This window comes from Carettochelys insculpta, chromosome 1 (assembly GCF_033958435.1).
Source record: "Carettochelys insculpta isolate YL-2023 chromosome 1, ASM3395843v1, whole genome shotgun sequence".
Lineage (NCBI taxonomy): Eukaryota > Metazoa > Chordata > Testudines > Carettochelyidae > Carettochelys > Carettochelys insculpta.
In genome coordinates, this window is record NC_134137.1 from 60,350,780 (window position 1) to 60,377,932 (window position 27,153).

The window sequence follows — 27,153 nt, forward strand, 5'->3', positions numbered from 1 at the left end:
TACAATGGATTGTGTAGTGTGCCCTGGATAGAAGCTGGAGGCATGTAGGTAAGCCTAGAGGTCTGTGGATTTCCGGTATAGGGTGGTGTTTATGTGACCATCACTTATGTGCACAGTAGTGTCCAGGAACTGGATCTCTTGTGTGGACTGGTCCACACTGTGGTTGATGGTGGGGTGGAAACTGTTGAACTCACAGTGGAACTCGTCAAGAGCCTCTTTCCCATGGGTCCAGATGATGTAGATGTCATCAGTGCAAGTAGAGGAGGAGCGCTAGGGGATCAGAGCTGAGGAGGCGTTGTTCCAGGTCAGCCATAAAAATGTTGGCATACTGTAGGGCCATTCTGGTGCTCACAGAAGTGCCACTGATTTCAAAGTATAAATTGTCCTCAAATCTGAAATATTTGTGGGTGAGGACAGAGTCACAAAGCTCCGCCACCATTTGTGCTTCGCCCTCATCAGGGATAGTGTTCCTAACAGCTTGAAGTCCATCTTCAAGTGGGATATGGGTTTAAAGGGCCTCTTCATCCTTGGTGGCCAGGATGGTGTTTTCAGGAAGGTCACCAATGGATTGTAGTTTCCTGAGGAAGTCGGTGGTATCTCGAAGAAAGCTGGTAGCATAGGTTCTGAGTAGAGAGTCCACACATCCAGACAATCCTGTAGTGAGAGTGCCAATGCCTGAGATGATGCAGTGTGCGGGATTCCCATGTTTATGGATCTTTGGTAGTAGATAGAATAAACCTGGTTTGGGTTCTAAGGGTGTGTCTGTAAGAAGAATGTGCCTCTGGAAGCCAGAAAGCCCCTAAATGAGGTGAAAAAAGGTTAGGAGAAGCTATCCTAGGTATAGTGCAGACAACTAGGATTATCACCTAACTGAGAATGGGGATTGGGAATGTAATTTACATTAAAAACGTAACGAGTGTCAAAGATAAAAACTAGCATCTAGCTTATTTCTAGGCTTCAAAGTGATCATTCATTACCTTTTTGAAATTTCATCCTGTTAACATATATTTTCAGCATTGGTGCTCCAGACTTAAGATGGCAGAGAGGCCAGAAGCTGCCAGAGCACATGGACATTATGGTCATTACTATGATAAACTTGACGACTTGCAGAAGAGACTTTATGTGCATGATGACCTTTCTCACATCAACCAAAGAGTCGATCAGTATTATAAACAGAGAGGACAAGCTGCACCACCCCCACCTGAATGGTAATGATTTCCCTTGATTTAAATACTGAAGAATCACCAGTTTACTGACTCCTCAGCCTTTTTTGATCTTGAGGCAATGTTAAGATATTGAAGTGGAGGCACCCATTCAGTGTGATTTGTTTCCTGCTAATGCTAATTAAATGCTAATTTCTGTTGACCTTATTCAACTGTGAGATTCACTTCTGAATGTCTTTTCATGACATTTGAAAATATTCAATGTCGAAAATTCTCCTAGATCTCAGTGAAGCTCTGAATCCAAATACTGTGTGAGAAATAAAACTACCAAGGCTATACTTCACCAGCCAACCTTGTGTTGGTCAGAAGGCTCTAAAGTCAGTGGAACCACTGTGGCTCTCCAGCCTGGAGTTTGGGTTTAGAAGAGATCACAGAGAGATTTCCTCCCACAGAGTTTATACTATAGCCTCCTCTGAAAGGTTCCTTTCTCCTGCCATTTTATAAGATTCATGGCCCCTCTTATTCAGACTCCACAGTCAGAAATGTTCTCCTATTTTTGAGACTGCCTGTTCATTACTCATAAATTGACTTCAGGAAGCATTGCATAAGGCAGACCAGGATAAAGATATTTGGGGTGCCAGGTTTAAATGCTGCCTTGTTTGGGAAGCTTCATTTAATATTGGTTGGATTGTAAGGGTTTGGTCAAGGGAGGCAATGCTGGGAGTATCTCAGTTAAGGATGACTGAATTTAGGCTACCCAGCTTCAGCTGAATTCAGGATATTAGGGACAAACTAAGCTGAGGTGGGCTTATTGAATGACAGCAGCATTAAGAAAACATGATACCAAATAACTGAGGACCAAGGAATTTACAGGCAACTGCTGATTGTTTTGCAACTTAAACAAAAATTCTATGAAACTCCCCTGCTAAGGTAAAGTGAGGATATTATAGTTAGACACACACAAGTCGGGAAATGCAACAACTGAACATCCAACTTTAACTCTTGGCTCTTGCATGAGTGCTTAACAAAACTGTTTTTGTTTTTGTTTTTTTTAAACAACATGTTCATATACTATTTCTCAAACTTCAGAAGCCCAACATAATTGATGGAATGAAGAGGGCAAGTGAATACATGGTTATTCTACTATTATCATTCCATTAGTACATTCTTTATACATTTAACACTGTATAGCTAGACTTCAGGAAGTAACTTCTGGTAAACAAATAAAGATGTGGGCAGATGTGTATATTTATAGGTAGTTTCCATATTAGTATAATTTTTCTGAAAGCTATTAACAAAAATATCATAGTTGAATATCATTGTATTCTGTCAGGTCTACAGAGTATCTTCAAAGACGTCTTGAAGCCAAGCAATATAAGATGAAAGTGGAAAAACAGTTGGTAAGTAAACACTGAATTACGGAGTAAAATCAATAAGATGGAAATGAGTGAAAGTCCAGACGTTGAACCTGTGTCTTTCTCTCAGCTAAGTACAGCACTGAGAAATAGGACATTCTATTGTAATGTTTTTATTTATACCACAATATTTTTCTTGAGGTTTTTTTTTTTTCGTAAGAAAAACTTCCTAATGTGAAATACCACTGACTCTTTCTCCCTGAAATATTTACTGTACACTTGTGACAGTATAATATTTATGACACTTCTGATCAGGGTACATGGGAGAAACTCAGAAGAAGACATCTCTCAATGGAAACTCCTTTGCTCTGGAAATGATCTTTTGCATCTTAATAGGGCCTGCGACCATCCTCTGCTGACCCACATCACAACCAGATCCAGCAGCAGGAAGTAAAGGAAGAGCAGCTCAGAGCCCACCAGTTGGATCTGGCTAGAAGGAATGAGCTGAAAGAAGAGGTAAAAGGCATGTTCATCTTAGTTGGCCATAACAGTTTTATCAGACATAGTGGCAATTATACTTTCTATGTGAAAAGTAATATTCCTTCCCCGTCCAGAAATAGAATATTAGCATGATTCAGTGCTTTTTTTTCCTACACAAAAAGGTGCCAGGACTCAAGCCCCAGCCCCCTCCAGCTCAAATGCACTCCCCCCAGGCAGCCACAAACTGCCCCCTACAGCCCCACACCCCACTCAACTTGCCTCCCTCAGCTCAACCCCCTGTGTGGCTGTGCAGACCCAGCTCACCCCCCACAACCCCACCCCTTTCTGTGGCCCCAGACCCCTGTGCAGCTGAATGGCCACAGCCCCAGCCCCTTGCAAAGCTGGATGGCCCTGGCCCGCGCACAGCCCCACCCCATGCGTGGCTGCATGGGCCCGGCTCAAACATCCATCCCTTCACCCCAGCTCAATCACCTGCACAGCCACATGGCCCCAGCTCTGGCCCCCTGGCCCCTCTCCCCAGCTCAACCTCCCCCGCACAGTTGCGGGGCCCTGGCTCAACTCAACCCTCCTCCCCTCCCCTATAGCCCCAACCCATCACCAGGTTTAACCCTCTCCAGCTACCTGCTCCCCAAACCCAGGACTTACATTTTAAAAGGTGTTCCGCATACTCCTGTTGCTTTGCCAGCTGCACGGCTCCCCTCATGTACAGCTGCAGGAGCTACTCCTTGACTTGCACACTGAAAGAGCAGGAGTCAGTGTAATTAGTTTAATGGTCCAGCTGGGCATTAAGCCAATTAAACTGAGTCCTGCTCTCTCCCCTGCAGGCAGGGACTGGAGCCAGAGTGGCGACAGTGCCTTTTAAAAATGGCACTGGGAAAAAAGGTGATGGGACACATTTCTGCTGCGTTCCACCAGAAAAAAGCCCTGGCTGGATTCATATGCAGGTTGAATAGCACTGCCCCTACATGGCTAATTCCTAGTACAGGAAGCTAATTTGAGTAGCCATAAGAAGGAGCACAGTGCTGATTCTTATTGCACTTCCACTAAGTCAGTAGAAATGCATTGTTGAAAAAGCAGTGTGAGAGGAGAATGAGTTCTCACGTATACAAACCAAAAGATGTATTATTCTCTTATCTTGTTCCCAGTGTCATCCTTCCCTACCACACTTAGAGGTGCCACTAATGTGATATACAGTAAACTCTTTCAAATCCAGCATTGTATGATAACTCTCAGATAACAGGCATTTTAGTTACTGTTTTCTATAAGTACAGTATAGTGAAAGTAAATACAAATAAATATAGCATATACAGTATGGTTATAACTTTGGCTGACAATTTTGTCAGGAGAGACTTTTCCGACATTTGCCCCCATTCACATGGGGCCAAACGTTGGAAAACCCGCTCTGTCAAGAAAGCCCTTCTTTCTCTTGGAACAAGGTTTACATGGTTGTTGATAGAACACTTCCAACTGGCAGATCTCTTCCGAGAAATCTGCAGTCTGGACATGCGCTCTGTCAACAAAACTTCTGTCGACAGTCTAGGTGTAGCCTATATGTTTACAGTGTACAATACTACTTCTTGTTGGTAAATAAAGTACTCTGCATACATTTTTGTTTGTTTCTTAATATCTAATGTAGTTTTTCTTTAATGTTATGCATTGCTAGGTATACCTCCCTATCATCCAGAATATTTGAATATCCAGCAACCTCCCAGTCCCAGGGTTGCTGGATATGAAAGAGTTTACTGTATTGTTGTCCCGGGGAGTTGCTTGTATTTTTTATATAAACTGTACTTGATTCTGTGATGCTTTTGTATAACTGATAAAACAGTAATGCTTACTTCTCAGATGGACAATACACACAGTACATGCTAATATATTCAATTTATAATAAATTTGTTAAAATGTGTATATCTCTTACATACAAATTACATTAAAATAATATTAAGGTACACTCAAGGCTACTACATACAATTATACACACAATTTGGATGTCCAGGAATTATTTATTCTTAAGCAGTGTTGTTTCTAAGGGAAACTATATGTACAATCTGTTTAACAGGAATACCTGAAACAATTACAGAAAATTCGTCAACAGTACTACAACGATATAAAAGAACTGAAATTCAAAGCAGGAGCACTGCAGGTAACAACTCTCTCACACACAGTTTCTAGAAGCAATCATTTTAAATTCAATATCCAATTTACCTAGTAATTAAAATAAGCGTTTTGTAAATATATCCTTTAGGAGAATCCAAAAATAATAGACAAAACCTATGTTGTAAAACAAGGGAAAGCTGGGAGTCACCCTGAGCAACAGGATACTCCTGGAAGAAGAGAAGAACCAGTCCAGGTACCAGTATTATAGAAAAGAGTTTGAACACATGATCACAAAGTAACTAAAGTACAGTACATTAATGTGAACCTGCATAGTGCTAGTGTATTTCTCTAAGTAGATGAAGTCAAGGAAATCAGGAACACACAAAATAACTTAGATCTAATAGTCACTTTTTACTGCATGTGAAATTTTATGTGCCTCTATTCATTTTAGGTTTAAACTGAGACATTTCTCTCTTTTGGTCCTGGTTGGTTTGGCAGTATCTTTTCTCCCCAGTTTACTGAGGTGTTATTTTTGCTTTCTTTAAATAAACCTGTTCCTTTTTCATGCTTTAAAAGTAACAAGGAGTGGAATCCACTCACAGGGGCAGATATTTATGGATACTGAGGTCCTCATGTTGTTTCAGTTTTGCTGTGGAGGGACAAGACTTGCAGAGGCTGCACCGGGAGTGAATTCCATTGGGACTTCTTGGCCAGAAAAAGACTTGGGAACAATCTGTAGGAGAGAGAGGGCCAGAGGATCCCCAGTAGCATGGATCCTCAACTCTTGGTGAAGAAGTAAGGCAGTTACTAGCAGGGACTAGCAGCTGAAGAGTAGTTTCATTCTTGCTTTACAGACTTTGGAGGTGTGGGAGAAGGATGCCTCATCCTCTACCTCCCCCCCCTCCCCGAGAGTTCTTCAGCAGCCAGCTGGCCCAATTACGTGGGCTAGGGAGAGGATTTGGTCCAGAATGAATGCTATTTGGAATGAAATTCCATTCAGAGGGAAGAATGAAAGTCTAGTTGGTTAAAAGGCTTTGCAGTAGTAATCATACTGAACCTCTGGTTTTCATGGTTTTGTTCTGTGAAGAATCTACCTGGTAAAATAAGTTATTTCTTTTTGTATGATGATTATCAGGGAGTTGTGACAGGCTAATTGTTGGAAAACAGATGTACATGTTTTGAAATGGGAGATGCAATTCTAAGGTGTAACTTGGCCCCAAGTAGTTTATTTCATTGTACTAGAGACCACAGAATATATTGAAACCACTTGCATCTGGTACCTGATTTAATGCCTTTTAAATTAAGGGTACAGGCAGTGTATGGGAAATTAAGACTACAAGCACACAGAAACCCTTTCTCCTAACATCTGACAGATTGCACAGTGCACCTGTTGATTACTTGATTTTAGAAGGTCAAGTGTCATCAGAAGACAAGATTCTATGGAGGGCACAGTTTCCACAGTTAAGGTTGTAACCAGATTTCTGTTCTCAACTTTATTTTTCACCACCGTCTCTCAAACTAGAATTAGATTAATCTGAAACTTCTTATAGTGGTCCTGTGTCAGAAGGAGATTGGTTTGTTGGGGGGTTGAACTGACCAAGTATTCTTTAAATATGGGAGTTTCAAAAAGTGCAAACTCTTATTTTTCAGAAGTTTCCTAACTTTTTTTTGCCAAGTGAGCTAACATTGGCCTTTATTAGTCATTCCATTCCAATAAACTATGAAGCAATCAGCTGAATACTCATACAGAGAAATTAAAATATTTACATAATTAACTGGACACTTTGTACATACTCTGGTTTGAGGATTGTATGTATAATTGTACTTTTTGAGCTTTATACATTTTTTTTTTCCTTCAAGGATATTGAACAAAACTTGAAATGTATCAGATTACAGAACTGGCAAGAGAGAAAAGTCCTGGAAAAGAAGCACGAAACGAAGGTAATTGAGAGAACTTCCTTACTTTCTTTTCCTTTATAGCTTTCATTGATTTGTCTCAGATGATCCCAAAAAGCCGTGGTACTTCAAGAAACAAGGTTGTAATGCAAGTCAATGCCAGTGCTACTGTAGGGACTGGTGGATAAGAGTTTCTGTGGGAACAAAGGATCATCCAGGAAAGTAGCAGAGTTACATAGCCCTGCTCCCAACTTGACAGTGACTCCCTTTAGGTACTCTAGAATAATGGTGGGTGAGGTACAGTAATATCTTTTATTGGACCAGTTTCTCTTGATGAGATATACAACTGAAGAAGAGCTCTGTGTGATTAGACAGTTTTTCTCTCTCACCAACAGAAGTTTGTCCAATAAAAGTTACTTTACCCACCTTGTCTCTCTAATATCCTGGGACTGACACTCCTACAGTTACACTTTAGATACTAGATAGTTATCAGATCTCTTCTTATTTCTTTTTATCAATGTACATTAGTATTGTACACAAATGCTCCATTGAACTGAGGTTCATTCAGTGTTAAGTGCAGCTGTTAATTCATTAACATTTCCTTTGTAAGTCGTTACCTCTTGCAACAGACTTTCAATTAGACACCTCAGAAATGAAGGTTGTCCATAACTCTGAAACGTTTGTAACTCCGAACAAAATGCAGTTCAGGCCTCAGAGCCAACAGGCCAGGATTCAGGAGCATCTGAGCTCCTTACTCAGTTCCGTGTGAGTTTGCAAGCTCATCCCCCTCTAGGCAGGAGTGAGAACATGTGTTTCTCCTGACTGATGGAGGATGGGGCAGGGAGGATGAGGTTAAAAATAACATGTCCCCCTCCTGGCAGCAGGGAAGTGTAAAAGCAAAACGAAGACCACAGCACTGCTCCTGCTTAGGCTGACAGCCCCAGCATTTTACTGTAAGTGGCTGTCCTGGGAGTGCGAGTGTGGGTGGGGACCGGGTAGCTGAGAGGGACACTGTCAATTTCAGTTAATTTTCAAAATAGTTTTAGGTAGTGCTTCTTCCCTGCAGCTATCTGCTAATCTTCATGGCTATACTTTGCAGTTTTGAAAACCTTTTTCCCCTTCCCTGCTGCTAGGTGAAGAACAAAAACACAGGAAACTAACCATACAGAAACTAGCTGTACAGAAATAGCTGTCAAACATACAGTGATCGAATGAGGAATATATTTTTCTAATCTATTCAGTTGTAGTTTTCTTAGTTATCACTTGTAATAAAAAACAGTTTACATACACAATTTTGAATCTGTAGTTTCTTTTAAGATGTAAAGATTTTAATTAACTTCTTTAATAATGTGAGCTTCTTTTTTTAGGGAGGAGTAAAATTTGAAATTAATTTAGATACATGTGTTCCTGAGGACGCTGTGCAAGAAGAGGTATGTTGCTGCTATGCTAAAAACACATTTGCTTTAATAGTCTGAATGTATGATATCAGTTCAAAGCTGTAACTAGGAATCCATTATAATTCTCCTGTTCCCTTTGTTATAATGAAACCTTTCTATATGATATTGCAAATGTATGATCATCTGCCAGAGGAAGACTTTTGGAGGGGGAAGTTTGATGGTGATTGGGTGAAGCATGAATCAGAAACAAAAGGAGGAACACTGAGAATAATTTTACTTTTGTAAGTTTTTGAGGGAATATTATATCTCAAAAGTGATTTAGTCTGCAAATGCAATCTTGGCTTATTACTGACTTCAGTAAGGTGGCTTTGAGTATTTCTGGAACATGTCAATATCTGCTTTTGGAATTGATGGCTACAATTGTTTTGAATTGGTAGTTATTCAGAAGAACTTTGTACTGTCTATAAACTCTGTAATATATCTGTGAGTATATAAACTTCACAGGGTCCCTGGCTGGGACTCTTCCTGTGCTTATAAGGTGTGCTGAAAGATTGCCCATGTGATCTCAGTTGTTTGTTAAGCTTATAAATTGCAAAAAAATCACAGAGGGTGAAGGTGCATTCTGTTGACAAAACTCGTTTTGTGTGTGGACGCTCCACCAGTTTTGTCAAGTTTTGTTGACAAAACTCTCTAGTGTAGCTGTAACCTTGGAGTTTGCTACATTTTCAAGCTCTGCAGATCCAGGGGGGTTTCTGCAGAGTTCATAAGCTCAAAAGGAACATAGAGAATCACCAGAACTGGTGGTACAAGTGCAATGCTACAGAAACTTTCACAGAAATCGGGCTGCAGTCAACTTTTGCCTAACATAATTTACGGGGGAACCTCTAAAGCTACTATGTATATCATGGTTCAGATAGCCTATCTTTATTTCTGGGAATTGAGCTTCGCAGGAAAGATAATCTACTATTCTGTAATCATGGTTACCTGTTACTTTAAAAAATCGTGTATAAGACTACACTGAGTTTGCAAACCAACTGATTTTATACCCTTTTTGTGGGATGTTGATTTAGCTTATAAATAAAGATATATGATAACAGGGTCTTTCATCATTCTTTAATTGAAATAACTTATTCAAAGAATTTAAAAGTTGGGCCTGAGTCATTGCTGCATTCATTACTCTTGTGTAGCTCCGTTTAGATTTCAGAGGACAGGGAGTGGGGAATCATAAGCACGAAACATGAATAATACAAGGGTGAATCAGACATTTTGCACTTGGAAGAAAAAGAAATGACACTTTGGCTGATACAGGGAAAATGATGTGGTTATATTTTTTTTTTAACCCTAACAGCTGAATGTTGAACTCCTTTATAAATACACATTATTTATTAGGCACCACTCCGACAAATTGTCTTCCTACGTATTTGGTAAGCCTTTTGCAAACCAGTGTTTTAGAAATCATCATGTGTATTCTGAAACTGCTGCTGCATTATCAGTTTTCATATTGTTTTGTTCTTCCGTGTGTCCTCCTGGAAAATATTTGAAAAAAAAATCGATGAAAATGAGAAGTAAATGCCTACCCAATGTTTTTTTGTTTTGTACTAAATTCTTTTGTTTCAGGAACCAGATAAACTTAATGAGACCTTAACTTTTGAAGATGGTGAGAATCTTAAGGAGAAATGGAAGAAGATCTATGATGATGAGACACAAAATACTAGGGAAGAACTGTGCTCTCAGGAAGCAGGTATTAATTAGGGGAGAAGGTGGCAAGTGAATATAATATATCGACCATGGAAATTAATTAGTAGTTACACTCACTTAAATTCAATGACTCCTGTCATAGCATCAGATGGATCCTTGTTTACAGGATTTGTTTCTAATATATGTCTTAGCAAAATCCGTCTAAAAGGCTATGAACTATTTCTTTTCTTTTCTGTCCCTCAGAGGCTGGCAGTGTAGGTAGTGTCCCGGTAAACAGAAAACAGTGGGAAGCTAGAGTCCCACAGACTCTCCTGAATTTTCTAGCAGAAGCAGATGTCACGTCTGTCTGCCCTACAATGGCTGAAAGTGAACTTGGTATGAATTTGTTGTTTTCTTAAATCTGTGTACGGACAAAGACCAACTTAATCTAGCCAAACTAGTTATAGACATTAAAACAACTATGTTGATACGGTAGTTTCACAGTGGAATATTCATCAAGTCTGCTTTGCAGTTATTACAGGAATTTGTTATGGTAATGCTCGCATATATCCAACCAAAAGATGTAATAACAATTTTCCATTTGCTCTAATGTGTGTGTTCAATGGTGAGAATGCTATTTTCCACCTCTTGCACAGTGCTTTCAGAGCTACTGATGAAAAGCACTGTGTAAGAGTTTGGTGTTATCTTCAGTGCTTAGCTACTACTACGCCACATGAGCTAGACTGTAGCTTGCCCTGCATAGGTGTACAAGGGTGGTGGCATGAAACAAACTCACCACTAGGGCATCTCTGGCTGGTAGATGAGAGAATTAGCTCATTTTCCTCAGCTGGCACTTGCTTCTGGCCAGTGTGTTGTCCACTGCTGCTCCCTGCTCTAGTCGGTGCTCTGCTGCGGACCCATCTCACTCACAGAATTTCTGGGTCCTCTTTGGGACACTGCCCTCCAGCAGTGTCCACTGCAGTCTCTTCCCCCACTTCTTGGGGCGTCTCAGCAGTCCTTGTAGAGGGTGCCCACCAATATGGCCAGCTGTAGCCTCTATTTAGCCCCCTACTCCGGGGCAAGCCACAGCCTGTGTTGGCCACAGTTGGTGTGACTAAGAGTGATGCAAGGAGGGGGTAGGGAAACAACTCAGGCCCACCCACCACCAAGTCCCAGCTCAGGACCCTTCTGGCAGCAGCGTTGTCCTGCCCTCCTCTTCTCTCTCCTTCACTACTGTACTCTGGGCCACTTCCCCTGTGACCCCTTACACCTTCTGAGCCTTTATATTGGAGCCAGCAGACTGGCAGATGTCAGGCTGGAACCTCCCCCTTGATCTCCTTAGCATGTGCAGCACTGCTCTTTGGTGCTTGCTCTTCCTGAGAAATGGTCCCTTTACGTCCCTTATCAGGATCTAACTGACCCAGGTCTGCTGAAGCAGCTCCTTATATGGAAGGCTGCTTTAGCAAGATGCCTACTGATTGGCTCCCCCAGGAGTCCTTCATCTATTGGCTGGGGTGCTGCACAGGCTCCCTCAAGCCTGTACTAATCCCTTCCTTGCAGTAGTGGGACCCTTCCCCCTCTACAGGTGGAAAAAAGTGAAAGAAGCTATCTCCTGCCTTACAAATGTGCACAAGCCATAACCACAATCTTGGTCCTTTTATTTCTGGCACACAAGGACCAGAGCACCTAAGAGTGGGGTAGGGATGAAGTCATGGTTCGGCTCCTGTTCCTGCACTGATGCACAGAAATATGGTGTGACATGGCCGAGTGCCTGTTGCACCCTTCCAAAGGGTTGTAGCTGTTGTGCTCCATCGCTTCAGAGGAGGCTGCGGTGCCACCACTTCTCTCTGCCATGGGTGACTGGACTCAGCAAGACCATCCACAGGGACTGCCAATGATAAAGACAGAAGGCAGTCCTATGACCTTAGTTTTCACAAGGACCACCAGAGTTGAAAGCACAATTAAAAGCAGGTTTTTAAGCAAGTGCAGTTGTGGGTGCCATTTAATCGTGAGTGAAACCTACACAGCTAATATTGGCTGTTGGACTGAGGCCCTGCTAAAGCCAGGCTTATGTATTTTCCCAGGAAGCCCTCCATATCAGCATACTGAGGATTCTCCTCTTACTTTAATCTTCAAACTCAATTTTGCAAAGAACCAATTTTATAGCCATCCTCCCCCATCTGAGGGGAACGTCATGGAACTGCTTAGTGTTGTGGAAAATATCTCTGCTACTCTTACTCTAACCTGCAGTCAGTGTATTATGTATACTACTCTTCATGTCCAGTTTTGACAGCGTGTTCTGGTAGGCTCCTATGTTGGTACAGGGTGAAACACCATTATGGTATTCAGTAAATACAGGTAAAACCTCGCTGGTCTAGCAACCTGGGAATTTGCTGGATTAGGGGAGATCAGTGCCACCCCTCTGCTGCCACTGGCTGAGGGGCTCTGCGCTGGTGGCTGCAGAGAAGCCATCACTGACCGAGTGGGGCCAGGGAGTGCCCAAGGGAAGAGGAGGGGCAGCTGTGAAGCCCCCTCAGCCTCTCCACTTAAGTGCCCTGATCACTGTTCCTCTCCCTCTACTTGAATGCAGAAAATCAGCTATTTGCAGTACTCTGGGAGAGCGGAAGAGGAGTTGCTGAGCACAGGGCCCCCAGCTTTTCTCTTTGAGTGCTCCAGCCCCAGTGCATGCACAGATGCAAGGCTGGATTACAAGGTTCAGCCCGTATCAATATGGGCAATATCCTAACTCACAAACACTCACAAAAGGGCAAAAATAGCAGCAATTTCTCAGGACTTGCAGACCACCTGTTTTCTCTCCTCCAGCGAAAGGGATCAGTGACAGGGTAGCACAAAGATCTGGAAGAAAAGCACAGCTCTATCCTGTAGGTCCTTCTCTGTCCATGGGAGAGACCAGCACCACTATACTTACTATGTGTTGGTTTCACTCGCCCCTCCACATGCAGGTTTCTTAAGGGAGAACCTCTGAGGGATCTGTAGGCATGCAGCACAACTGTTAGGATTCCTCAGAGACTGTCCTAGCAGCCTCACAGCCACGTAGAAGTGGTGAGGAAGATGTTCCCTGAGCCCCAGGGGATCGGAGCCAAACAGTGTTTGTTCTTTTCCCCCTTACATGGGTTGAGACTGCAACATCCATTAGTCTTTCATTCCACCTTTGATGGCGTATGTCTAGGACAACTCCTCAGCATCTTTCTCAGCCCCTAAAGTACTAGTGAGATGATCAGGAATTAGTCAATGGAGTTGCACCTGCTTACACAAGGCATGAATTGTAGAAGGCTATTTTACTTTGGTGAAAATTATTTTTGAATTATGAGTGTAAAGAATTTAATTCTGTGTTCACTATTAGAAACAAGGGTCTTAGCTGATCTTTATAAACTTTGGTAGCAAATACCTCTGAAACAGGCCTCCCTTGCAATACCAGTCCCATCAAATACTGCAGATAAAGCAGTCTGCTTGGAGGAAGAAAATCCCTCATGGAAAGCAATTGGCTATTTTAAGGAGCAAAAGAGATAAAATGCTCCACTATAAAATGAAAATATTCAAAGTTGACAAGGGAAAATAGCAATAATGCCAAGTCACATTCCCATTTTATCACATGCTCCTGCTGTTCCTCCTGTTCTCTAGCTGGCCAGGTTGTTATATCTGAAGAAACACCAAAAAACAGGAAACAATGGAAAAAAGAAGCACCGAGGACACTTCTGAGTATTTTAGCACAAGCAGAACTGTCTAATGACCTCTTTGGCGGGACTGAAGAGGAAGCTGGTAGGATATTTATAAATGTAAAATACAGGATGAGTGCTCTTAATTTTACTAAATATTTTGATGAAGATGGAAATGAGATCTAAGAGTAGAGAGAGATGGAATGTTTCTTGGATTACACTGTTCTTTTTGTATTTGGCAGAGGATTTGTGAAACAAATCTTTTAGTCACTTGGCAAACAAGACTGAAGTGATGGGTTCAGTCATTTTGTAGATGGCTAGTATTTTAAAGCGAGGGCATCCAGATGGTAGTATGCCACTGATTTTTTTTTTTGTAGCTTGCTTACTTTAAAAAGTCAGCATGCTTTTTCTATCCAGTCTTATTTTGACATTTATCAGTGTCACTTTTTCAGGGAACAAGAACTAGACGAGAATGCAAATTCCAACATGGTTACTTCAGAGAAAATTATCTCTGTCAATGAAAATTTTTTAGAATGCATTTCCAAGACATTGGAAAATCTTCCATACTTCACAAGCTGCATCCTGGTTTTGTATACGTCCACATACATTGCTATAGATCTTTTACAACATATAGCATATGATGGCATAAGCACAATAACTGACTTCCTATGCTCAATCATGGTACGATTTATACACAAAGAAACACAATGTCTATAAGACATCAGCCTTGAGCCCTAATCAGGCAGGTTGCAGCACACCGTTAGGGTGATATTTTTTAAAAAGAGAAAACCCCAACACAAAGCTCTGTTTTGTTAATGAGCACTGTCAGTGTAAAACAACTTTTATAGTATTATTAGTGTAACTGGAAATTTTGCTCCAATGCTAAGACAGAATTAAATATACACCTTTAAAACCAGCTCAACTGCATGTGTCAAACACCTGAATTTTAAATGGATTACAGGGAAAAGTCTTTCATTTGCAAGTTACACAGTCAGCACTCCCTAAGTAATTAACATGCATGCACTGTCTTAACATAATGCTATTTTGAAAAGTACACCATCCTGACAACATTATTCTTTCCCCATAGCTAGCCTAGTTCAAATTTGTTACAAAGATTCAACAAGCCACACTGTGAGTGCTATAATAGGATCACACACTTTTTGCTGATTTATCTTTTACTATTAAGCCTTATAAACTAGACTTAAGACACAATTCTGCCATCTGTGGTCACATTAAATATTTTGCTACACAAATAGCCACACTAATTCCAGTTGGATGTTTGCAGAATAAGGCCCTTCAGGAATACCAGGGCAACTTTAAAATTCATCATTCTCTGAACTTTCAGATCAATGTTGTCTTCCGCTCCACTTCCTAGGTTTTGTTAGATTACAGAGCTATAGCTACATAAATATTTCTGTGAACAGCAACAATGAAAGGCTGCTGTTTGTATTATTGGATTTTAACATAATCCTTTTGAATAATTTCTCTAGTGCTTTTTAGATACTTTATGTACACTTACCAATTATTTTATATACATATAAAAGGTACCTTCCCCCCTTTCCAGAGAGGACACTAACACCCTGTCCCCCAAAAGAGAATAAGGAAGATAATGTGGAGTCAGGCTTCACTACTGATACCGATGAAAACAGACTTGAGCCAAGATCTGATGATGATGACACGTAAGTCACAGATGTCGAGAGGGTAACTTTATTCCAGAAGAGGAAAATACTGTGAATGACACACTCCTTCTCTAATGAAAATTGGCCCAGCAGGTTAAGTTGCTTAAAACAAAATCCTCTTTGCTCCTCTAGACTTTTCATGGTGTCATTAAACAGAAAATGTTATCAGCACCAATTTGGATTTCATATCACGTTAGGCTACAGAATAAGGTCAGCTGATATACATTCACAAAGATGCTAGTACTAACGCTTTCTACAACATTCGTATAGAAAACAATATGGTCTGTTTCTACATCATTTATGTTGGCACTTCAGAGGCGCTTAACATGATGTAGAAATGGGGGCAGGAAAATATTTAAATTTCATACCCAGATTTTATACTTTTTTCTTTTTTAATGGCGATCTTATAGTCTTTGAGATCAGAACAGTTAATAGGTGACATCTTGTTAACATCCTTTTTCTCTGTTAAACGTGTAGGAATTTTGAAGAATCTGAAGATGAATTGAGGGATGAGCTGCTGGAATCACTAGAAAAAGTAGTAACTTCTCCGGCAGCGGTGCCAATCCAGTCAGCAAACAAAGACAAACCAGAAGAAGAGGCAGTAAACTCAGGAAGTGAAATACCTGGGAAACCTGATGAGATTTAAGACAATAACACTGATCCATTTACTGTTGACATATGTAATAGAGAAGGCAGGCAGGAAGCAACAATCAGCTTAAAATAGGATGTTGTCTGCTGCTTCAGAACTTTCACAAGTTGCTGGAAGATGCAACCAGGGCAGGGCCAATATTTTAAAACCAGGTGCCTAAAGTTAGGTTCCTCAGTCTGTATTTGGGCACCTGAAGAAGTGGCCTGCTTTTCCAGAGTGCTGAGCACCCTTTTGAAACAAATGAGTGCTGCTAGGCATGGTGCACTTTTGACAATTGGGACACTTGCTTAAGTGGCCAAAGTTATCTTTCTTGAAAATCTCAGGGCAGAATGATAAGCAAAGTCAGCTCTTGCTCATATCTTTACTCATCTGTCACATCTCTTTATCCACACTAGCCCATTCCTGACTATTCCGAAATGACAGAAGTGTACTCTTCCAGTGTTCATATGCCTGCTCCCCTAGTGCTCTTCCTCCAAATCCATCCGTTTTGTGAAGCTTTTCATGTTGTCCTGTACAGTTTGTAGCTCTTGCTAGTAAGCTAGTGAGACAGGAACCCATAGTTTGACTTGCACAACTCCTACTGTATATCACACTATGTACACACTTAGGCTTTTTATAATGATTAATAGCAGCAAAATTTACTAGAACCATTAGAAATTTGGATATATAAAACCCTAATGGGCACTATATTTGCCCTTTTCCAGCCTTCTGGAATCTCCAACTTCCCAAGATAACTAAAGGCTCAGATACCTCCTATCAGCTTCTTGGGTATTCTAGGATGCATTTGATCAGGCCCTGCTGCCTTGCAGACATCTAAGTAATTTTTTACCTTTCTCTTCTGAACCTAGCCCCTTTGCACTAGCATTCACTGTTAGGCATTCCTTCATGAGACTTCTTGATGAAGATAGAGGGCAAGCAATGAAACTGTAAACACAACTTTTTTTTTATATTGTGAAAGGAAGACACCTAATATAGACAGAGATAGATTTAATATTTCAGAGAGGATCTGGCTCTGTTAAGGTTTGCGGCAGAAATATAAACGAGCATTCTTCATGCCAGTTTATCAGGGTTTTTTGTCTACTGGAACACCACAGTTCAGCATTCCAGCACCATTATTTCCAGCACTGCCATTTTGGAAGGCAGCTGTGCAGCTCCAAGCTGCATGTGGCACTTTAAGGAGCCATTAGTGGCTCCCACTTCTGAAGCTCTCTTTGGGCTCCCTGCCTGCTGTGCTGAAAGAGGACTCCATTTAATTGGTTTAACAGCCATTAAATCAATTAAATTGAGTCATTTCAGCACCACAGGATGCTGGAAGCTGCCTCTTCCATGCTCTGTGTGGGGGAAAGGCAGAGGGCTGGGAGAAACTGCGCAGCTGCAGTGAAGAGCAGTGGTGATGTGACAGCACGCAAAGCTCCTGGCCTGGGTAAATTAAGTCACTGAATCCTGGGCATGTGTGTAAGTGGGGAGAGTGGTTTGGGGCAGCAAGCGGTTCAGCCTTGTGGCAGGAGGGGAGCCGTTTGGAGCTGTGTGGGGTGGAGGGTAAGTTGCCTGGAACAATTTGGGGCTGCGGGGGGTTTAAGCCTAGGGGCAGGCGGTGCAGTTTAGGGTTGCAAGGGGATTCTGACACCTTTTTCCCTCTAGAATAAAGCACTGCAGCTTATACTCAAAGAGCAAGTAGAATCAACAATAGAAACGTCAAAGCAGTGTTTTACCACGAATGGATTTTTTTTTTTTTTTGTCTTGAGGAGCTGATTCTCAAAAAAAAAAAAAAGCCACTTGGTACACAGTGTAAATCCTTAAAACCTGTCACATGTTTAAAGCCTGCCAACACAACAGGCAGGGAAAACATACTGGCCATGTCTACACTGTCCCTCCCTTTCGGAAGCAAGTAAATACAGTGGCTGGAACATGCTAGTGAGGCATCTATATGAATATTCATTGTCTCATTTACATAATGGCAGCCATTCACCATGTTGAAAGTGCTGCATTTGAAATGCAAATTAACCATGTAGACGGGATTCCTTCGAAAACACCCTGCTTCCTTATTTTTTTCCAGGAAGAAGGGTGCTTTCGAAACTGGGCTTCCTTTCGAAGGAACCCTGTTTACATGGCTAGTTTGCATTTTGAAAGCAGCACTTTCAATGCAGTGAGTGGCTGCCATTATGCAAATGAGGCAGTGGATATTCATATTGGTGCCTCATTCGCATTTTCAAACCACTGCATTTACATGTCCCTTCCAAAAGAGAAGGGCAGTGTAGATGTGGCCCCTTATTTAAGTCTTCCCAAAAAACCCAAACCCAACAAACTAAACGTGGAGGCATTTCCACAAGCTATTCTACTACTCGTGAGAAAATACTAAGAATTTAGGAAGTTTAGTACTGCCTTGTAAGTCCACTAGAAACACAAAGGTAAGTTTCATGGAATGGGGTTCTCCCCCTCCCCTAATAAAAATCCTTTACTATAAAAAGCTGATGTCCTGAGAGAATTATAGAATCTCTTTTATATCATCATTAGATAGACTAGAAAAATATTTATAGGTGACATATATACAACTTATTTTTACACAAATACAACATTTATTTAAATAACTGCTCTGCACACGATAAGAATGCCACTTCAAACTCTTGGTCAGCAAATCTGTTCACAAACTGACGTGCATTTTGTCTGATTTCCAGCCTCTTTTCAGGAGATAAAGAAAGGATATGAGCCATAGCCTCAGAATAATCATCTTCATTTTCTGCTAGAAATCCTGTAATATGTCCTTCATAGGGTATCACAATATCTAGTTTGGGACCGCCAGAATTGTGCGCCAGAATAATTGTGCCAGCTGCCATACATTCAACTATTCCTGAAAAGATACAAAACATGTTATTAAAAATACATTTCCCATACGTACCTAGAGCTTGTTGGGCTTTTTCAGTGAATTTTATTTATTTTAACAAAAACATTGAAAAAACACTTCTGAACATTTTTTTTTGAAAAGGTTTCAATGAAAAATGTTTTTTAAATATGTTCAATGAAAACCCTACATTCAAATTTTCATAGTGGTTTGGAAACTAAAAATGAAGATTCCAGATGATTGGATAAAAATTAGAACAGTCAGTGAAAACAGAACTGCACTCTCAGCTTTTTTCTTTTTTGGGTGGTGAAAGGGTGGAGAAGATACAGGAAAACCAGTTATGTTATTTTTATCTGAACCCTACAAAGTTTTCTATAATACCTTTTTAATGGTGTAAATCAGTGGAGGGTGGGAGACTAACCCTAGTTATGTGTTTCAATAATGTGCAAAAGCTTTATAATTGTATGGGAAAATATAGTGCTTGAATTCTAAGTTGACATTAAGTGCTGTTTTAACATTTAATTTCTTAGTAACTGACTTGTGTTTTGACCTCTGATTTCAAGCTCAGTCTGACAGTATAGGTATTACAACAGAAGAAACTGTTTGTCAGTGCTATCCAGACACCTCAGCCATATCTTTCAAGAAATAACCCGCTTATATTGTAACTTTGGATTTCTAGTCTGAGATTTTTAAACTGCACAGAAGTATATTTTGCTAGTCTAAGTTGTATATGCATACTATGACAAATAAACTACTTATTGAAAAAAAACAGAGAATGAAAGTTGCACTGCACTGAGCATTATTAGCTTGAGACCAACAGCTGAAGTCCAATAGATCAAACACTTTCAAAAAGTAGAAGAGTGCTGGAAATAAAATGGTATATTGCATCTGTACTCAACCCCTACAGATTACACAACCACCCTCAAGAGATATTCTGATTATTGCCCGTGCTGCTTATCTGAGCAACAACTGCCAGAAGTAGCAAAAAAAAAAAAAAAAAGTTCTCTCTCAAAGCTTGAAATTGTGTTTTCTAAAGATAAAAGGCCCTGAAAGGTGAGGTGCTAAATCAGCCTGCAATTTGTGGCTATGATCTCAGTGGAGCATCTATATGCCATTCTTAGGGGCAACTATATCTCCCTGTCCCAAATAGGGGACAGAGAGATATGGGGCGGGGGGGGGAAGGGGAAAAGAGGCATCTCCTCCCAGCTGCACCAAGCCCTGGGGAAGTGGTAGCTGCAGGCATTCCTGGCCCCAGAAAAGCAGCAGTTATGGGCACTTGTGCCCACACCCCCGAGGGCCTAAATACGGGACAATTAGTCCTTTCTGAAAAATAAGCTGGGGTGCCTTTTTGGCATCCCAAATACGGGACTGCCCCAACCAATACGGGATGGTCGGTTACCCTAGCTGTTCCGGCAAGAAGTGCAGTGTTTGGTGTGAGGAAAAAAAGAGGAAATGAGTAAAGTAACTGTGGATTTAGAAGACCAATAAATTGGCATCAGCCAGAACTAGAATTCCTTTGATAGACTGTTAGATGTACCTTCAATACCAGTAAGCTTTTCTAAGTACTGACCCTGGACTAGAACTCAGAAGAAAGCATTTCTGACCACTGCACAATCCTGAGAAAGCACTGAACTACATTACATTAGGACACTTCTGGCCGTGGCGCTTCAAAAGTGTGCAGCTCGGTGCAGCTACACGGGAGTCCTTTTCAAAAGGACCTGCACCTTTCGAAAAGGACCCCTGTGTAGCTGCACTGAGCCACGTGCTTTCGAAAGCAGCACTTTCGAAGCGCCATGGCCGGAAGCGTCCTAATGCTAATGAGGCGCTGAATATTCAATTCAGTACCTCATTAGTAATCTTTGAAATGGCCATTAGCATGGCTGTTTCGAAGATTTGTGCCCATGTAGACACAGCCTGCGAGAGCTCCACCAGTGATAGTGACTGCACTACCCCCAACAGCAGCATGGACAGGGCAGACATACCCTATGCTTTTAAACTGACTGAACAGGCTTTATGTACAACACGGGACTGTATTGCGTAAATCAGTGCTGTTAATACATTTGTTTAATATACTTTAGTAATGACCAATGACATCAGTTTCTGCCTGTGGAAGCTACAGCCAAGTAAATAATCCCTCCATTAGGCTTCAAACCTGCCTTATCCAGCATACATACAAGAAAGATATAAGGTCCACCATACTCCACTCCTCAAATGGAAAAAGTGAGCAAGTTGCTACTTCTGTGCTTGAGCTAAATTCCAATTATTAAGCTGCTTATAGTCAAGGAGAAGTACTCACCAATTCCAAAGTGCTCATTCCACATGGTGTGTAGACCAATAGTTGCATCTGCCAGACACTTCTTTAGCTCCTCAAATGGAATGTTTACTTTGAACTCCACATCTTTGTCAACTCCTAGTTCTTCACAAAGCTTTTTCAGTCTGTTTACACGCCGCTCATCTTGTTCATTACGGCAGCCTCCAACCAGGATAAGCTTTGGCAAGGGCTGCTGTCCCACAGTCTTCTTTTCCAAAAACTTAGCAAAAGCTCTGATTTGCAAAGGATGGTCCTTCTCTGGCCTGAACTGTCCTACAGAGACAATGGAATGTTCTGTAGTGTTCTTTTCCTCTCGTAATGGAATATCCAAGAATGTCTGAACATCACAAGGTGGGTACACAACACTTGTGCAAGCGCCAGATCTCCAGAGTGAAAGGATGTGATTTAGGGTCCATGAAGAATTAACCATAATGACATCACTGCGAGAACCAACCAATCCATATACGAAAGCAAATAAGTAGTAATACACAAGTTTAAGTTTGCTGAGAAGCGGATTCCTTGTAATGAAGGCTGCATTGTTAAATCTGGCATTCTGACTCCTAACTACAGAAAGCATATCAGTGCTGATAGTTGGATAATGAACGTAACACCCAACCCGGCAACCTCCTAAGTACTTAAAAAGTGGCAATGTGAAGGCATAACCCATTGAGTCAATATACACGTTGGGAACACACTTCAAAAGAGCTTCCCAGCCAAGAAACACAGACCCTAAACTTTGACCCAGCAAAGTGAAGTGTGGGTAGAGAGAGGCCTCCACAAGGTACCGTTTTTCTAGAAACACAAACTTCACAGGATGAGTTAATTTGATGTTGAATCTTCTGAAAGCACCTTCTAAAATCTGTTCTCCAGTGACATCTTTATCGCCAGTATAGACAACATATACTGCATCCTTGTACCTGAAAGAGTACAGTGAAGAATTTCACAAATCTTTATAAAAATGTTAGAGTATATGCTACAGACTTATTGCCTTCTCAAAATTCCCAGAAGAACCAACTGTTTGCCTTGACCTTAAATCACATATTGGGAGCCTAAAAATTGTGTGATCTGCAAAAATGCAGGGTTGTTTTTTTGGCTAATGGAACGTGTTATTCAGCAGAATTTGACTGGTACAGCAGGATATTCCCACTAGGAAGATGAAATTTCAAGAGTACAGAACTGGTCCTTCTAGTGCAAGCCAAAAGTAAAAAAGAGGGAGAACGCAGTGCAGACTGTGGATTTGTCGAAGAGTACAGAGGTTTTAGATGCAGTGTTTGAAGACCTCAGACAACTTTGGATTAGATGCAGTCCACTCAACTGTATATTGGATGCCAAAAAGTACACACTTTTTTACGATATTGCTGTCTGATTTTTTTCATGACACACAATATAAACTTGCCTTTCCTGTGCATGTGCACTTACTTTTTCTGCAGGGCTCTTATGGCACACCACAAGACTCTTTCCCCTCCACCACCTGCATTGCAATACGGATGGAAAAATGCAACAACCAATTGATGTTTTCCATCTTTTCCTGTTGAGGGAAACTGATTTTTTCTTTTCTGTAGCCACAGCCTTACTCCCCACAGTAATACAACCAAACAGAGACATAAAGCTCCACTCAGAAACAGTCCAGGGAGGAACAATGAGCATAGCAACCTGGAACAAACAGGAGAAATCAAATTCAAACATTTTAAAAACAGTAAATGTTATATATTTTTCCAAAACAACTTCTCTTGAGGTAATTGATATCAGACCTTGTTTTAACCTCTAGCTTGTTACTAGCTTGGTTTCAAATCTCTGTTTGGAAGACCGCAACAGACAAAAGGTTACAACAAGCTGTGGACGTGATCTAAAATTATAATAAAACAAAAATTCCAAAATAGTTATCTTTGCCATGACTCCATAGAATATCACTAACAGACACAGATTGGGTAGGTGGGAGTTGACAACTGTTTACTGCAAGACAGCAGTAAAGGAAATAGGTTATTTCATCCTTCCCTTTCTCCTCACCTGTTCATCCTATACACCTCTTCTAGCTTCTTATAACCTAGAGACCAGTGGCCAATCATGTATTCTCCCCCAATAACTGCAATATCTGTGGAGTGGGGCTGCTGCTAAGGGAGGCTCTCTGCTTGTCCTGGCCCCACACTGCCAGCTCGTTCAGGGAAGTGGCCAGCATGGGGGTGGAGAGAGGGCAGGAGTCTCTGCATGCTGCTCCTGCCTGCAAGAAGTAAGCATTACCCCTGTAGGTCCCATTGGCCATGAATAGGGAACTGAGGGGGTGGTACTGGCAGAGAGGGACAGCCACACACCCTCATTCCTTGCTGCTCAGGGCCACAGAGATGTGTTGTCCCCTTCAATGAACGGCACCAGCCTGGGGCAGACAGAGAACCTGCCTCAGCCTCACTGCATCACCAACTGGGAGCTGCCTGCAGTAAGTGCCATCCAGCAGGAGGACAACTCCCAGCCCTCCCCTAGAATCAACATCCTATATCCCTTCCTGTACCCCAAACCTCAGTTCTGAGCCCCTTCCCAGAACCAGCACTCTATACTTCTTCCTGCATCCCAAACGCCAGCTCACAGCCCCCTCCCAAGGCCGATACCTCAAACCCCCTTCTGAACCACAGCCCTGAGCACCTCCCACAGCCAGCACCCCACATCTCCTCCTGCAACCCAAGACACTGTCCCAGCCTGGAGCTTCTTCCTGCAACCAAACTCCCTGCCAGAGCTTGAATCTGTCAATCTCCTGCCTCAGGCTGAGCCTTGAGCCTTCTCTTACACTGCAAATCCCTCAGACCTAGGCCAAAGCCTGCACCCTCTCCTGAACCCAAACTCTTAGACCAACCTGGTGAAAGGGAGTGTGGGTGTGGAAAATGAGTGACTGAGAGCAGTGGGAATGAAGGGGAGGGCTTCAGGGAAGGGATAAGGCAGATCCTGGGCTGCCCTTAAATTGAGAAAGTGGTCTCGAGTATGAAAAGGCTGGAAACCACTGACCTAGACTGTAAACTCTAGAGGGGCAGGGACAACATACAGTGCTTTGACATCTGATGCGATATATTACAGCAGGGGTGAGCAAACTGTATGTCAGGCCCCACTTTTTGTCCCTGTAATTAGCAGCCCCCTACCTGTCTAATGTAACAAACCAATGGGAATTTTGGTTATCTTTACCCCCTCCACTTTACACACCCCTGCATGACAACAACAAAAGTGATTTTCTTGCATCTTTTCTTTGAAGATACCAAACTATTTTACTAATAGTGAACTAAGCATCCCTGCAGCTACACGGTCAACCAGTGTAATCCCTTCCGCAGACACCAAAACTAAGGTACAGAACTATTAATTGACTGAGCTTTCCCACTCATTTCTGAGATTTAGAGAAGAACAAAAATCAGGAGTCCATACGCCCTAGTCTGTGCCTGAACCACCGTCTTTGGTGGTTCTGAGCCAGTGGAAGTCACAGAAGTGCTAAGATGTCATCTCTGGACTACAGCACATAAGAGATTTGGGGTAAACTTTTCAAAAACGGCCAAGTCACTTGGGAGCTAAGTTCCAGTCTGAGAGGTGACTGCGGCGGCTCAGGAGCACCAGACTAGGTCGGCAGTACAAAGTCAAGGCAGCATCATTACCCTATTCAGGGCCGTGCCCCTGCGGGATGTCGTGAGACTCGTCGGGAACACGGGCAGAGTTCTGACACTGACCTAGCCGCCTGCTGTCGTAGCCGTGGCTGCCGTAGGGTTGCCACCTCTCTGAATTCCTGCCTCCTCTGTCCGGGGGCTGGCTGGGAGGGGCGGTAGTCGGTTTTTAAAGGACAAGGGGCCCGTGCAATGTCTGTTGCCGCACTGACTCCAAAAGCCCAGCCACCGCTGCGGGCTGGACAGGCACCGCTCCCGCCGGGGAAACATAACGGCGGCCTCTGAGCAGAGCCGGGGGACAACGGAACTACCTCCTCCCGCCTTCCCGCACGCTCCTCACCTGACCACAGAGCACAAACACAACCCTCCCGCCGCCATCTTGGACAACACTGCGTAACCTTTCACCTCGGAACCGATTGGGCCGCGAGAGGCGCGGCTCGACCTTTGCTGCGTCTCCATTGGCTGTCACAGGGAGAGCCCGGCGAGAAAGGGGCGGGGCTGGCATTGGGCGGGCTCAGCACGCAAGGGCGAGTCGGAGTCGGAGGCGGGGGCGTGGCCGGGAGCGAGAGGCGCTGGCATGGGGCGGGGTCAGAACGCTAAACGGGTGAGGGTGGTGGCTAAGGGGCGTGGGGTGTGATCACGTTCCCGGCTCGGCTCTTCGCCTTAGGAGCCAGTTAGGAGCCCCCTTTCCCGCTCTTGCTGGTGGCTGGCTGTGCCGCGCTCTTCTGAGCGGGAGCCCGCAGCTGCCTGCTTCCACGGTTCCCACAGGGCGGCTGCAGTGCAGGCGCGTGGGCTGGGGTGTGATAATGACCTAAAGAGCTGCCTAAGGAGCAGTTGCTGTTGAGTCAGGGGCTGCTTCTACTGGGCCAGGCTGCTTTCGTCTTGCCCTCCCCAGCAGGGATCCCCCACTCCCCGGGAAGGTGGGTGCAAAGGAGGAAAAACTTGCTGCATGTGGTTGAGGTACGATACAATCTCTGGACCGCACAGCGTATGTGCTATAACGGAAACATGTCCACTGCATGTGGTGGAGGAGCCCGTGCTTCCCCCGGGCAGGGCTCCACTAGGAAAAGAGAGGTGATCTCAACTGGGATTAGTTTATTACATGGGAGCTATCACAAGAGGCAATCCTGTTTCTTTGTAAAATCCTGCCTTTTTTGGCAGGGAAGGCCTAAACCAGGTGGATTGCAGTTGTAGCACAGGTTGTCAGGTTAAGGTAAAGCTTATGGCAGAGTCTGGGAATTCTGCTGACTCGTGTCCAATTTATTGCCTTGCCTTAATTGGGATTTTACTCTCTGTCACTACTTATAAACAGACAAAACCTAGTTTTCCTACTGAGGATAAGGCAAAGATGATGGTGAGTGGACCATAGGCAATGTGGTGTGACTTCACATTTCTTCCTACACCCTAGGTAAGTCATGCATGGGGCATTCACTCAAATATATGAAAACTAGTGAAAATTATCTAGTGGTTAGAGCATAAAGCATTCTGGGTTCTACTTCCAACCTCATCTCTGCTCTGCTGTGTAGTGTTGTGTAAATCCCATCTCTCCTCTGTTTCATAATAGGGATACTAATGCTTACCTAGATCTCTGGGGTATTATGGGACTGAATTCATTAGTGTTGCTGAATTGCCTAGAAAGGTTCATATTTAAGGCCTTCTACAAGTGCAAAGTATTGTCACTTTTTTAGAAACATAAAGGCTGTGATTGTAAATGGATAATCACTTTTCTTTGTAGATAATGTTAAACAGGTATTGTTAGGTGAAACTTGGCCGAGTATAAAAAGCTTTTAGAATACTTAAAACCTATAGGCATTGTTACAAGGTGTTAAAAGACAAATCTAATGGAAGGTTTTCTATAAAATACAAGAATGTCCTTTGTAAGGTTCGCAGCTTAAAATTCCTTATTCTGCAGGAGAGGCTGAAAATATTTTCTAGAAATAGAAATGAAGTAATGCTAGCTTCAGAAAAAAGGAATGCAAAAAGGTAGGCAATGGTAAATGCTGAGGGCTCGTTTTATTTTTTGAAATGGGTAATATTGTTTAAGGTAACATCTCTTTAAATTCATATTGATGAGGATTTTAAGAAGATAATGACATAATTTTGACCTAAGTCCTTTTAAAAACTACCCATAAAATAGATTGCTCAAAAAAACCAACAAGAATTCCTGTGACACCTTTATAGACTAACGGATATTTTGGAGCATAAGCTTACCCACGAAAGCTTGTGCTCCAAAATATCTGTTAGTCTATAAGGTGCCACAGGACTACTTGTTGTTCTTATAGA

General features: G+C 42.4%; 2 protein-coding genes across 2 annotated transcripts in view; one reads left to right on the top strand and one right to left on the bottom strand.

Annotated features, from left to right (window-relative positions):
• The window catches only part of NEK5 (NIMA related kinase 5), a 40,946-nt gene extending 22,915 nt beyond the window's left edge, over positions 1-18,031 (top strand). The window contains exons 11-22 of the mRNA XM_074987331.1: positions 1,015-1,208; positions 2,497-2,563; positions 2,915-3,034; positions 5,079-5,162; positions 5,265-5,369; positions 6,977-7,057; positions 8,380-8,442; positions 10,027-10,150; positions 10,351-10,482; positions 13,729-13,866; positions 15,328-15,442; positions 15,920-18,031. Coding sequence (XP_074843432.1) covers positions 1,015-1,208; positions 2,497-2,563; positions 2,915-3,034; positions 5,079-5,162; positions 5,265-5,369; positions 6,977-7,057; positions 8,380-8,442; positions 10,027-10,150; positions 10,351-10,482; positions 13,729-13,866; positions 15,328-15,442; positions 15,920-16,088 — 1,392 coding nt within the window. The 3' untranslated portion in view covers positions 16,089-18,031. The remainder of the gene's footprint in view (positions 1-1,014; positions 1,209-2,496; positions 2,564-2,914; positions 3,035-5,078; positions 5,163-5,264; positions 5,370-6,976; positions 7,058-8,379; positions 8,443-10,026; positions 10,151-10,350; positions 10,483-13,728; positions 13,867-15,327; positions 15,443-15,919) is intronic.
• Positions 18,032-18,294: 263 nt separating this feature from the next.
• ALG11 (ALG11 alpha-1,2-mannosyltransferase) lies at positions 18,295-25,283 on the bottom strand. The gene is made up of 4 exons (XM_074982600.1): positions 25,211-25,283; positions 22,661-22,894; positions 21,227-22,158; positions 18,295-18,939 (listed from the first exon to the last, which is right to left on the bottom strand). The coding sequence occupies exons 1-4, from the start codon at positions 25,246-25,248 to the stop codon at positions 18,668-18,670; spliced, it is 1,476 nt and encodes a 491-aa protein (XP_074838701.1). The 5' UTR covers positions 25,249-25,283; the 3' UTR covers positions 18,295-18,667.
• Positions 25,284-27,153: the final 1,870 nt, after the last annotated feature.